The sequence below is a fragment of the Littorina saxatilis genome, linkage group LG4 (genome assembly GCF_037325665.1).
Source record: "Littorina saxatilis isolate snail1 linkage group LG4, US_GU_Lsax_2.0, whole genome shotgun sequence".
NCBI lineage: Eukaryota > Metazoa > Mollusca > Gastropoda > Littorinimorpha > Littorinidae > Littorina > Littorina saxatilis.
Genome location: NC_090248.1, coordinates 13,562,333 through 13,576,042, shown reverse-complemented (window position 1 = coordinate 13,576,042; position 13,710 = coordinate 13,562,333). Strand labels below are relative to the sequence as shown.

At 41.6% G+C, this 13,710-nt stretch overlaps 1 protein-coding gene across 1 annotated transcript in view; it reads left to right on the top strand.

The window, feature by feature from the left end:
* Positions 1 to 1,878: 1,878 nt before the first annotated feature.
* Positions 1,879 to 13,710, top strand: part of LOC138964541 (protocadherin Fat 4-like) — a 64,785-nt gene continuing 52,953 nt past the window's right edge. Inside the window, exons 1-9 of the mRNA XM_070336525.1 lie at positions 1,879 to 2,011; positions 3,133 to 3,317; positions 5,572 to 5,647; positions 6,456 to 6,676; positions 7,890 to 7,986; positions 8,659 to 8,909; positions 9,506 to 9,635; positions 12,418 to 12,666; positions 13,374 to 13,519. Coding sequence (XP_070192626.1) covers positions 1,879 to 2,011; positions 3,133 to 3,317; positions 5,572 to 5,647; positions 6,456 to 6,676; positions 7,890 to 7,986; positions 8,659 to 8,909; positions 9,506 to 9,635; positions 12,418 to 12,666; positions 13,374 to 13,519 — 1,488 coding nt within the window. The remainder of the gene's footprint in view (positions 2,012 to 3,132; positions 3,318 to 5,571; positions 5,648 to 6,455; positions 6,677 to 7,889; positions 7,987 to 8,658; positions 8,910 to 9,505; positions 9,636 to 12,417; positions 12,667 to 13,373; positions 13,520 to 13,710) is intronic.

Here is a 13,710-nt window from a genome sequence, read left to right as displayed (position 1 = left end):
CATAATTTGCATTTCATTTTGGGACTTTTGGGGAACGTATTCGATAACGTTTTAGGCGTAGCATGCCAAATACAGACTGTCGGAAAATGACGCTTAATTAAGGTATTCTTCGTATTTCTCTCAGCACCCAGATACTGTATCCGCCAGTATTCAAATTATGCTATCCACGCAATAAAAAAAAACAACAACACATACTTCACTGTTCATATTTCTTACAAATAATGTGTCGGTTTCAGCACAAGGTCCACCAACATGGACAAACGTGGCAGCTGACGATACCACAACCGCTAGCGTCTCCGAAGATGCAACGGCGGACACCAGCGTCTTCACTCTGTCGGCGACTGGTGACGCTTTGACCTACAGCCTCGTCACTACATCGTCAGAGTTTAAACTGGTCGGGCAAGAGTTACAGGTGTTGGCTGGAGCGGGTTTGGATTTTGAAAGTGGCACCACGTCTTATGTTCTGACAGTCAGGTACAAAGGCACGCGTCTATTCACGCATGTACTGCACACGGGCATGCCTGCACACACGCACGCACCCACCCACAGACACACACACACACAGAGACACACACACACACATACACACACACACACACACACACACACAGAGACGAACACACACACACACACACACACATACACATACACATACACACACACACACACACACACATACACACACACACACACACACACTTTGGGATATTGTCTTTTTGCTGAATATATTAATTAGCAGATTCATATAGGTGTCATTTTCGAAAATAGTTCAACCAAAACTTTCCTCTTTGTATAGAATAGAGCCACAACTATTTGTCTTTTTCTTAGTTTGTGTCTTTTCTATTATCATGAAAGCTTGGAGAATTCTGTGGCGATGAACATGATCATGTATGAGGAAAAGACAGGCGAGCAATACCGCTACAAGTACAACCCAAAGTCAGACCAAAGCGTTTTCAGCTCTTGTTTATTGTTGGACAGTACAGAGTTTTAGAAAACAAGACCTGTGCATAGGAATTCTCCACGCCTAGAAAAGAGAAGAAGAAAAGAAAAGACCAAAAAGAAGGGTTCAACAAACAGCTGGTTTAAAAAAACAACAACAACGGGTTTTGCTATTCTTTTCTTTCGTTGACAGGGTGTCCGCTGCCGGAGGCCAAATTGATGGAACACTCACGGTGCAGGTGACAAGTGTTTTCTTCAATATTACAGACATACAAATAAATAACAACAAACAAGCTTACAAGTTGAACTAATGGGAGTGATCACAATACTATTATTATTGATCTTGATAATTCTGTTAGGAGTGTGTGTGTGTGTGTGTGTGTGTGTGTGTGTGTGTGTGTGTGTGTGTGTGTGTGTGTGTATGCGAGCGGGCGTGCGTGTGTGTCTGTGTGTGCACACAAATGCTGAAGTTTTCTCTCGTATATATCTGCGTGAATGTTTGAGCCGGTATATTTTGTGTGCATCTGTTTCTATTTGAGTGCATTAGGTACTTCTCTGCAATTGTGAATAGACTGTGTCCTCAGTGTGTGTGTATGTGTGTGTGTGTGTGTGTGTGTGTCTCTCTCTCTCTCTCTCTCTCTCTCTCTCTCTCTCTCTCTCTGTCTGCTTGTCTGTTTGTCTGTCTGTCTGTCTCTCTCTGTCTCTCTCTGTCTCTCTCTGTCTCTCTCTGTATCTTTGTCTCTGTCTCTGTCTCTGTCTCTGTCTCTGTCTCTCTCTCTCTCTCTCTCTCTCTCTCTCTCTCTCTCTCCCTCTCTCTCTCTCTGCACACGCGCGCTCATCCACACTTGACGATAATTATTACACTTTCCTCATCATCAAAACCAGGTTACGGGAGTGAACGACAACAACCCGACATGGGGGACATGGATTCCCGGCACAATGCCGGCTACCCCAAGCATTACCTATCGCGAAGACACCAGCATTGGAACAGTTTTCTTCGAGGCCAAAGCCAACGACGCCGATGTTGGGACGGGCAGTACCATAACTTATACTCTGGACTCAGTGGTTGACAGTGAGTTTTTGAAGACTGTGGCAGTTGTGTTGAAATAATTCGCGGGAACGATATTTGTGAGTGAATAAGAGAGTTTTACGGGTGTGGTAACGATAGAGGAGGTCGGGAGACAGAGCTAGGTGTATGGGAGAAAGGGGAGGAGGGAAGAAGGAGCAGTCCCAGAGTCAACTTTGTGCAGACTCTCCTCGGTGTCCGAACACCCCCGTGTGCACGCATTTATTTTTTATTTTCATACAAAGCCGGGTTTTCCCGTGTAACATGCCCCTAATGGCTTTGCCGTGAGGGTGTAAAACTTACATTTTCTCTCAGGAGCAGTAAAGCATGAAGTGAAACCGAGTACTTAAATGTGTATAAAACCAGTGGTACGAACAGCTTCAATAACATCTACGAAAACCTCAACGGTCATGTTTTTGTCTGCAGACAGAAACGAAAAACAAATGAATGATGAGTTTTGACCTCGTCATACTTCAAGGTCATGGTGGGTTTTAGTCTCAGTCATGAAATGGAACATTATCATTTTCTCAAATGATTTTGACACGAGAACCTTGAAACTTTACACACATATCTTGGGATTCATGACCTCCTTCATTTTCTCAAACGTTTTGGAAGCTAGAGCTTTGAATCTTCACACACTCATTTGGCTTGATGACCTCCAGCCCGGCCTAAGTCTGGTTGACCCTCGTCACATTTCAGGGTCACCATAGGGTCAAGTTCGTGTTGAAAATGAAATACTTTAGCTTCCATCAACCCACATCTGTAAAACTTCAAACACTTCCAGGGTTTGATGACTTGCATTTTGGACATGACCTACGTCTGGTTGATTCTGGTCTAGTTCACGTTCACAATGGTGTGTAGTTTTGGTCAGTCAGAAAGAATTAATCATTTTCTCAAACGTTTATGGAGCTAGAGCTGCAGATAGCTAGTTTCTGATTTATATGGTGTATGACGGTGGTGAGTCACATACGAATTTACTCCTCTTCTTTGGTTGTTTGTTTGTGTGTCTCGCTCTTGCGGCTTCAGCACAGTGCTTCATGAAAAGTTCAGGTTTCCGGCACCCATTGAGCGTCTATACAGCTACTCCTGCGTTTATAACTTTCCCTGTACTTTCTTTTGTCACACAGACAACGGAGTAGTGGCAGCTGGTGTTTTCAAAATCGACCCTGTGAACGGGGCGGTTTACACTCTGCAAACTTTGGACCGCGACTCGGCCATAACCTCCTACGATCTTACCGTCAAAGCGAATGACGGAGGCTCTTCTCCCATCACGCAAGTCGTCACTGTGACGTTGGATGACGTCAACGATATCGTACCCGTGTTTTCGCCCGCAACTTATTCCGTCTCAAAGGCGGAGACAGATGCTCTTGCTAATTCTAACTTGGTTCAAGTAAGTTTGTTTTTCTTCTACTCACACGCCTCCTCCTCCTCCTGTTTTTTCTTCTTCTTCTTCTTCTTCTTCTTCTTCTTCTTCTTCTTCTTCTTCTTCTTCTTCTGGGTTGTTTGCAAATGAACATACAGGTTGTCTAATATACGTATTGGGAATTATATTTCGCTTGTAGTAGCTGCATAATTAACAGCACAGAACCTTTTCTGGTATGTAATAAAAGAAGACTGTTTTTTCTACATACACAACTAAATAATATAACTGTATCTCGTCTTCCCTCTTCTCCGTCTGACTATGACCGCATGAGACATCGGGGCTCCCAAAACTGGTGCAAAATTGAGTATGACGACATCTGAAGTAAAGACAGCTTCGCTTAAAGCCATATGTACTCGATGACTATACACGCTAATTGCTTTACCAACAGCTGGAGACAGACTAAATTAAGTTCCCTGCAAAATATTGTGGTCTAGGACCCCTTCAATGTTGAGATATGTTAATTTTCATTTTGATCTGGATCGTCCTATTTATAGATTTGGCAACACATGTAACGTTGATGCAAGGGAGCTAACACCGCGGCTTTGTTGACATCCTCACTTTTTCAGAGGCTAGAACAAGCTGTAATGCATGTATTATGGTCCGCGCATGGTGACATATCGTCATTATATGGTCTTATGGTGCGTTTGACATCGATTATGGGCAAACTACACTTTGTAAACACGGGAGCGCGTACATATGCCTTTAATATTTTTCGATTGATGAAGATGTTTTGTTGCTGAAATTGGCTTCTTACTAATGACACTCCTATTTGAGGATGGTATTTTGATTTTGATCATAAATACACGAACTGACAGGCTCGGCATTATGGTTGTTGGTAATGCTGACAACTTCACGGAAAACCCATCGTGAACTTCCTTTTAAAACCATATTAATACTCAATTACTAAATTCTGAAGATTACAGTGGACGTGCAAAAACGCTTTCTTTATGTAATCGCACTCTGTAAAGTTGACGAAAAAGTAACATTTTCTTCCCCATTTGACCTTTTTATTTCAGTTGAGATTATTATCTTGCACACTGCTACACTTGCTGAATTATCTAAATCCACTGGCATTTGACTCAACTTCCTGGTTTTGTCAAGGCGCAATGCACAGTACAGTCACCCATGGCTATTTTTCATCCAACATCCATGTCACTTCACTATTGTATCGTGCGCGCGTGTTTTCACAAAATCGGCTTCCGTACGGAAAAGGCTGTAATTGAAACCTTTTATTATATAGTTGCCCCATTTGAATTTTGTCAAAAACACAAGTGTGTTTCAGTAAACCCTTATTTTGCAGCCAAGGGCAGTAACTGTCGTCTCGGTGGTACAGCCAATAACAGCTATCGTGTTTTCAGCGTAGCAATAGGATCGTCTATTTTGACAAAAACAAGTATAACACGAAGTCGAATGCGTATTATACTTGTTCGAGTCAAAATATCTGACCCTATCGCTACGCTGAAAATATAACAGCGTTTATATTGCTATTCTGACAGGTACAGGGTTATGAACCTGCAACATGTAAGTGTTTGCTTTGATGCGGCTGTTTTCTGACGAGAGCAGACGAACTTTCTTTGCGCATGTTTATTACGCATACATACTTCCCTGCCCTCCCGCGGTCGAATAACGCAGCGACATTCGTACTCAGTACAACGTCAAGTTTGAGGTTTTTCGCCTGATACAAACACACAAAAACAGTAGAATGACGATGAGGAAGAGCGAAACATTTTCATTTTTTGGGTGATTTTTGTTTCCATTTTGGCTGACTGAGAGTGGGGTAAACACGCACGCGCATATCTCACAGACTTGCCAATGCGGTGACGTCCCTGTCCGCGCTTTTTCAGTTCGGAGATTGTACAGTGTTCAAGGGCATAAATGGTATGTCATGTTTCGTCGAAAATATGACAAAATTAGGCTATTTTAACATCATCATTAGCGTTAGCAAGCATTGGTAAGAAGAATTACATGTCTTCGTGCGAGTTTTGTGGTTGTAAGGAAAAAGTAGGAGTACACTGGATGTCATTTTGTGGTTCAGACTTCTGGGCGAGAAAAGGGCGGGAGTTCATAGCACGCAATCCCCGTTTTGACGCTTTTGCAATACCAGTAACCTTGACCCACTCAAATGGCATAATTTTGTCCATAGGTGACGGCGACAGATACCGACGAGTCGCCGACTTTGACCTACACCCTTGGATCTGTACTTGTGGGGAACCCATCAGGTACTCTGGACTCTAGTTCTCCTTTCTTTACACCTAAAAAGCTGGTTCTTGTATATGATTGTGTACGTAGGTGTTAGTTGGAGTGCCTTAGAGAATGGTGAGCATATGAGCTTGCGGTGATCAACCTTTTTTGAGGATGAAAGTCGCTTGTTCATTTCAATGCTTGTTATTACACCCCCGGTATAGGGGTGTGTATAGGTTTCGGTCGATGTGCTTGTTTGTTTGTTTGTTTGTTTGTGTTCGCATATAGATCTCAAGAATGAACGGACCGATCGTCACCAAACTTGGTGAACAGGTTCTATACATTCCTGAGACGGTCCTTACACAAATTGGGTCCTTACACAATACGACCAGTCAAACACACGGTTAGGGAGTTATTGGTGGATTAAAATTATACAAGGACTTATACAGGGACATATTAATGGTCAAAGGGAAATAACCATTCTCACTCAGTCACTGCCACCAACTGAGAAGGTTATTTCCCTTTGACGGGGGTGTTTTTCCTACCTCGGAGGAATTTCTTGTTCTCTCAGGTGCCAGGAGAAAAGGTTCCGTACAACTCTCGCTTACTCTATTACACATGTCGTATGCATAAAGAGCGATTACTTCCCTTTGGTTATTTGATTATAATGAAAGATAGTTTTTGTTTTTTGTATTAATAACTGTACGGAGAGAATGAGTTAGATTAGTCCAGTGTGAAACACATATGTACCAAATTGCGCTTCTTGGCGATTTTGCCCTCTCGTCATAATCGACCTTGTGCTTATATTGGCTTTACCAATTTCTCAGTTAAATTCCTTTTTTTCAGCCAAGTTCCGAATGGCGCCCACATCGGGGCTACTGGAACTGGCATCGGCCATTGATCTAGATACAGGCGATGCCGCGTACACCGTGCTTGAGGTCCTGGTGACTGACAGCAACACCGCCCCGATCAACACAGCCACCACCACCGTCACCATCATCATCACCCCTAGCAACGAACACGACCCTGTCTTTGACGCTACTGTTCCCACCACCAACCCCATACCAGTGAGTGAATGATATTAACAGACCTGGGAACCCATACGATTTCGCCGTATTCTGTACGCATGCTTGTCGAGAATACGATCAGTACGTACGGTCAGTGGGAAAAAAATACGACGAGAAAAATTCCTAGACTACTTTTATTCACAAGCCCATCTTGAAGCCGATCCAGTATTTTGACACATGATTACAGTTTTTGTCAGTAAAAATTGAAAAAAGAATTTGTTTTAAATGTACATGTATAGGTAAACTTAGTTAACGATGTGGCAGACGCGTGTGAAGCATGTTTGAATCATGGATGTTCAAATGCTGTGTGGAGTACGCTCATTTTTCTGAAAATACACCAAGTTTGTTTGAGAATACTCTAAGGCAAAATAAAAAAAAATAAAAAAGTCTGTTTACGGTATCCCGACCAACCCTATTCTTTCGCGCGGCCCTAGACTTTTTTTTGGCATTTGGGGGGAAAAAAAATAACTTAAAAATATGTTTTTTTTTAGAGAAAAAAATTTTAAAAAAAATCCCGACCTACCGATCCTATTTTTTGGGCCTATGTTACCGTAAACAGACTATTTTTTTCGGGGCCTAAGTGCAAAACAGGGGTTCCCAGGTCTGGATAACACATGTAACTTCTTGTCCATGTTAACGATTCGGCTCACTGTCTTGTATCTATCCAGGCGTTCAGATGTGTAGGGCCAATGAACAGCTTACCTGGTCTCTGTGAAGAGTGGGCATTGTTATGAATTAATGTCTTTAAAATTGTTGATTTTCGGTATATGTCTGTTTCAGGTAACATAGGCCCCAAAAAATAGGGTCGGTAGGTCGGGATTTTTTTCCCCCCAAAAAAACATATTTTTAAGTTATTTTGCCAAAAAACAAAGACCTTTTTTTTTAATTTTATATATTTTTTTCCCAAATGCCCAAAAAAAGTCTAAGGGTCGCGCAAAAAAATAGGGTGGGTCGGGATACCGTAAACATACTATTTTTTGTGTGTGGCCTTAAGGTAGGAAAGGAGCATCCTCCTTCTTGGGTGCATGCCGGAATCCCAGAGTCAAGCTGATTCCTGTGCATGGTGGCAATCAATTGTTTTATTGATGTCGCAGATTAGAATACGGAATGAGTTGATCAAGGGCGTGTTGATCTCTGACCTGTCTAGGTTTGATCTGCCTAGATTTGAGTTTGATTTATGATTTTATTTTTATTTTTTTCTTCGACCTTGCAGTTGTCGGAGTCAGTAGCAGTTGGAACGTCAGTGGCAACAGTGCCGGCAACGGACGCTGATGCAGGCAGCGATGGTACCGTCACCTACTCCATCACAGGTATAAGTGTGTCTTTTTGATGTTTTGAACGCTCATCTATTTCTTTCAAAATTTCAGTGAAGATCAGCGTTACTATTTCAGTATCACTTGTTGATATTTAGAGGTTGTTATCTTTCTTAGACAATTTCATTAAATGTCAGTTTTCAAACCTTTTCTTCAGAATGTTTCAGTTTCATCATTCCCTGTTGATATTTTGAAGGCTGTTGTCTTCCTCTGAGAATTTCATTTGGTACAAGTGTTGCACAGTTTTCTTGCCAATTATTATCACTGTTTCAATATCTATTGTTGATGCAGCAAAGGCTCCTGTGGTTCTCTTTGAATTTCATTGGTTATCAGTGTTCAAACGTTTTCTTGACAAGCTTTTATTGTTTCACAATCGCGTGTTGAGATTTTGAAGCCCGTTGTCTTTCTCTGAGAATTCCATTAGATTGCAGTGTTCGATATTTTTCTTCACTAGTTTTTGTTGTTTCTAGATTGGCATACCCCCCCCCCCCCCTTCTCTTTGTCTCGCCCTGTCTCTCCCTCCTATCTCCCTTACCTCGGAAACAGAAGCCTGAACAAACTTTGCTAATCTATCGCTTCAAGACAGAGTTTTAAACAGAGCCCCCGATTCACAAATATAAACTGAAGGCGAGAATCTTAACTTTCGTCTTCTTCTTTTATATTTTACAGATGGGAATACTGGCAATGTCTTCACCATTATACCGACCACTGGAGAGATTCGAACACTCACCGAGCTGAATTTCGAAAACACACAAACCTACACCTTACAGGTGACGGCCACCGATGGGGGAACACCAACGGCAAAGACAGCGGTCACCACTGTTAATGTCAGTGTGACGAATGAAAATGACAACCCTCCAACATGTCCAGACTATTACATCCCTGTCACCTTGGCCGAGGATAAAGCTGTGACGGATCCTGTGAGTGTGACTTGAATTTTTAGTGCAGACAATCAAGTAATTCATCAATCCATCCATCCATCCATCCATCCCTCCATCCCTCCATCTATCCAATCCATCAAGCTATCCATCTATCCATCCATCCATCCGTCCATCCATCAATTAATTAAATCAAATTCAAGCGCTCCATTGATCGACCAGTCAAACGCTGAATTGATGGATGGGTCAATAATCAATAAATCAAGCAAGCAATGATTGGATCAATTAATCAAAAACAGCCAGTAAATCAATGAATCAAGCCTACAGTGTAGGCCTACGCCTGTTAGTCAATCTATTAAGCAATCAAGCAATTACTGTTGCACTGATGTTTTCAACTGTTGGTTTGTAACACATTGTTGTGGTCATGTTGAAATATACTAAACAGGCATTAATTGTAACCCTGAGAGAGCTGTTATTATGCTATTACGAAAGAACTGAGCTGACATTATCGCTTTAAAATCACATATGTGTTGTTTCGATCGTCATACAGTTGATTCGAACAGAGACATTACTGTTTTGTCATACTTGTCCTAGAAAATGTTTTAATTATTTTTTGTGATGTTATTTTTTTCTTGCAGGTGGCGTCACTGGGCTGCAGCGACGCAGACACCGTGACTGGAGCCACACTGACGTACACAATTACGTCAGGGAATGGTGACGGCAAGTTTGCTATAGACCCTAACGCAGGTGCTATCACACTCGCACAAAGTAAGTAATGAATCTATATTTGAATTACGCTTGTTAAACATCTCGCCTTTATCAAAGAAAGTAGGATACTAGGCTACCGAAACGTGAGACGACTAGGCTGCAGAACGTTGAAGTCGAGGGCATTGCTAGCGAAGAACATACTGGGCCTATATACGCATCCGCGGAAAAGATGAAACAAATCGACAGTTCAACATGTCTCTTGCTTTTTAACAACATACATTAACTCTGTTGTTGTTGTTGTTGTTGTTGTTGTTGTTGTTGTTGTTGTTGTTGTTGTTGTTGTTGTTGTTGTTGTTGTTGTTGTAATGGCTACTGCCTGAACTGCAATCTAAGTTCTATGGATATAATATTCTCAGTTTTGGCGAGCCATCATATCATTACAAGAAAAAAACATGTTTCCACCATTTAAGGAGGCCATACTCAGTTGTTCGCTGGGAATGCCTGCCGGGTATTTTTGTATTTCCATTATCCACCCAACCCTTATAATTATGGGCTACAGGGTCCTTTTTGTACGTATTATTCTAATACTTATAAGGCACCAGCGGCTCTGCACATACTAGGGCCTAATTTGACCTGGGAGATCAGAAAAGATTCACCTTTTACCATCCAGGCGCGGCCGCGGTTTGAAGCTTGAAGGCCGAAGTACCACAAGGCTATCGCGCCCGTCATACAGCGTGCAATAACCAGTAGTTTATTTTGAGGTTTATTTATTTATTCATTGGTTGTTGTTTGTGTTCATACTTCATTCCTTCATCGAGACGAGGGTCATGGTGTTTGTGTGTGTGTGTGTGTGTGTGTGTGTGTGTGTGTCTGTGTGTGTGTGTGTATGTTATTGTGTGTGTGTGTATGTGTGTGTGTGTGTGTGTGTGTGTGTGTGTGTGTGTCTGTCTGTCTGTCTGTGTGTCTGTCTGACTCTGTGTGTGTGTAGAGCGATTCAGACTAAACTACTGGACCGATCTTTATGAAATTTGACATGAGAGTTCCTGGGGATGATATCCCCGGAAGTTTCTTTTTATTTTTTCGATAAATACCTTTGATGACGTCATATCCGTCTTTTTGTAAAAATTGAGGCGGCTCTGTCACACCCTCATTTTTCAATCAAATTGATTGAAATTTTGGCAAAGCAATCTTCGACAAAGGCCGGACTTTGGTATTGCATTTCAGCTTGGTGGCTTAAAAAATGATTAATGAATTTGGTCATTAAGAATCGGAAACTTGTCATTGAAATTACTTTTTTATTAAACGATCCAAAAACAATTTCATCTTATTCTTCGTCATTTTTTGATTCCAAAAACATATACATATGTTATATTTGGATTACAAACAAGCTCTGAAAATTAAAAATATGAAAATTATGATTAAAATTAATTTTCCGAAATCGATTTAAAAACAATTTCATCTTATTCCTTGTCGGTCCATGATTCCAAAAACATATAGATATGATATGTTTGGATTAAAAACAAACTCAGTAAGCTAAAAAGAATAGACATACAGAAAAGCGTGTTATCCTGCTCAGCGCGACCACTACCGCACTATTCTGCATGGCTTGTCGATTTCACTGCCTTTGCCACGAGCGGTGGACTGACGAAACTACGAGTATGTGGTCTTGGTGAAAAAAGCAGTGCGTTCAGTTTCATTTTGTGAGTTCGACAGCTTGACTAAATGTTGTTATTTCGCCTTACGCGACTTGTTTTGTTTGTTGTTTATTGAAAATTGCCCGTTGTGTCAGTGTGAATTCCTATTTTGTGTGTGAGAGTTGGTTGATTGTTGTTAGGCTTCAAATCTGTTATTACATTTAGTCAAGTTTTGTCTAAATGTTTTAACATAGAGGAGGGAATCAAGACGAGGGTCGTGGTGTATGTGTGTGTGTGTGTGTGTGTGTGTGTGTGTGTGTGTGTGTGTGTGTGTGTGTGTGTGTGTGTGTGTGTGTGTGTGTGTGTGTGTGTGTGTTGTGTGCAGCGATTCAGAGTAAACTAAAGGACCGATCTGTATGAAATTTTTCATGAGAGTTCAGACGTTTTTTTCGTTTTTTCGATAAATGTCTTTTATGATGTCATATCCGGCATTTTGTAAAATTTGAGGCGGCACTGTCACACCCTCATTTTTCAATCAAATTGATTGAAATTTTGGCCAAGCAATCTTGGACAAACGCCGGACTTTGGTATTGGATGTCAGCTTGGAGGCTTAAACATCAATTAATGACTTTGGTCATTAGAAATCTCAAAATTCTAATTAAATTTTTTTTTAAAAGATCCAAAATTACGTTTATTGTATTCTTCATCATTTTCTGATTCCAAAAACATATAATTATGTTATATTTGGATTAAAAACAAGCTCTGAAAATTAAAAATATAAAAATTATGATTAAAATTAAATTTTCGAAATCAATTTAAAAACAATTTCATCTTATTCCTTGTCCGTTCCTGATTCCAAAAACATATCGATATGATATGTTTGGATTAAAAACACGTTCAGAGAGTTCAAAAGAATAGAGATATAGAAAAGCGGGCTATCCTCCTCAGCACAACCGCTACCGCGCTTTTCTGAATTGTTAATTTTACTGCCTTTGCCACGAGCGGTGGACAGACGATGCTACGAGTGTACGGTCTTGCGGAAAAAATGCTTTGCGTTCAGTTTCATTCTGTGAGTTCGACCAGGGACCTATATTAATATAGGTCTATGGTTCGACTGAGCTTGACTAAATGTTGTATTTTCGCCTTACGCGACTTGTTTACCTTAAGGCAGTGAAACATTTGAGAACTTTTTTTGGATTTCTCTGAAGCTGTGGACTACGACTCAGCCACCCAGTCCTACAAACTACAGGCTGTGGTCTCTGACGACACCAACACTCAAACGGTCACAGTCAAGGTCACGGTTACGCCAGTGAATCAAGCGACGCCATCTTTTACCTCCAGCCCAACAGCGACTTCTGTGCGTGAAGATGAGGAAGCTGGATACCTCGTTCATACTTACACCGCTACGGACTCGGACTATGCGCCGCATGGAATAACCGCCTATGCCATAACTGCGGGTGTGTATACAGAGTATGAGTAACATGTGACGGGTTGGTGAGGGAGGGGGTAAAAAGATAATGAGAGATTGGTTGGTTGGTTGGTTGGTTGGTTGGTTGGTTGGTTGAGTGATTGGTTGGTTGAGTGGTTGGTTGATTGGTTGGTTGGTTGGTTGGTTGGTTGGTTGGTTGATTGGTTGGTTGGTTGGTTGGTTGATTGGTTGGGTGATTGGTTGGTTGGTTGGTTGGTTGGTTGGTTGGTTGAATGGTTGGTTGGTTGATTGGTTGGTTGGTTGGTTGGTTGGTTGGTTGATTGGTTGGTTGGTTGATTGGTTGATTGGTTGGTTGGTTGAATGGTTGATTGGTTGGTTGGTTGATTGGTTGATTGGTTGGTTGATTGGTTGGTTGATTGGTTGGTTGGTTGGTTGATTGGTTGGTTGGTTGGTTGGTTGGTTGGTTGGTTGGTTATTCGAGAATAAATGTTTACAGTCGTTTTCTTCGGAAGCACGAATCTAAAGACGCGATGGTTCCTCGTGTATCAAACAAACAACCTGATTGGCTTTTACTTTGACAATCCATGTTTTATCTGAAGCTCAAGTTAAAACCCATACATTGCCAGCATTTGTCACATTGATTTTGTTACCCAGCTTGTTATGAATGAAAACTCATGACATTGATGAAGATATCTTTAATCAGAGTACACACAAACAATGTTCCACAATTTTTAGTAACACACGGCGGAGGCGGAAAGTTCACAATCGACCAATCGTCGGGCACCATCAGACTGTTATCTCCCCTTGATTATGACGCACTTCCGACTGGCAACCAGGTGTACGAGCTGACGGTGACAGCTACGGATGGAGGGGGCCTGGTGGTGAGTCCGCAAAGTTATTCTGTATTTACAAAATAAATGTGACAATTGGTTGCTCTTTAAAAGAAAGAACATTACCCGTGTGTGTGTGTGTGTGTGTGTGTGTGTGTGTGTGTGTGTGTGTGTGTGTGTGGGGGTGTGTGTGGGGGGCGGGGGGAGGGGGTGCGTGCGTGCGGGCGCGCGTGCGTGCGTGC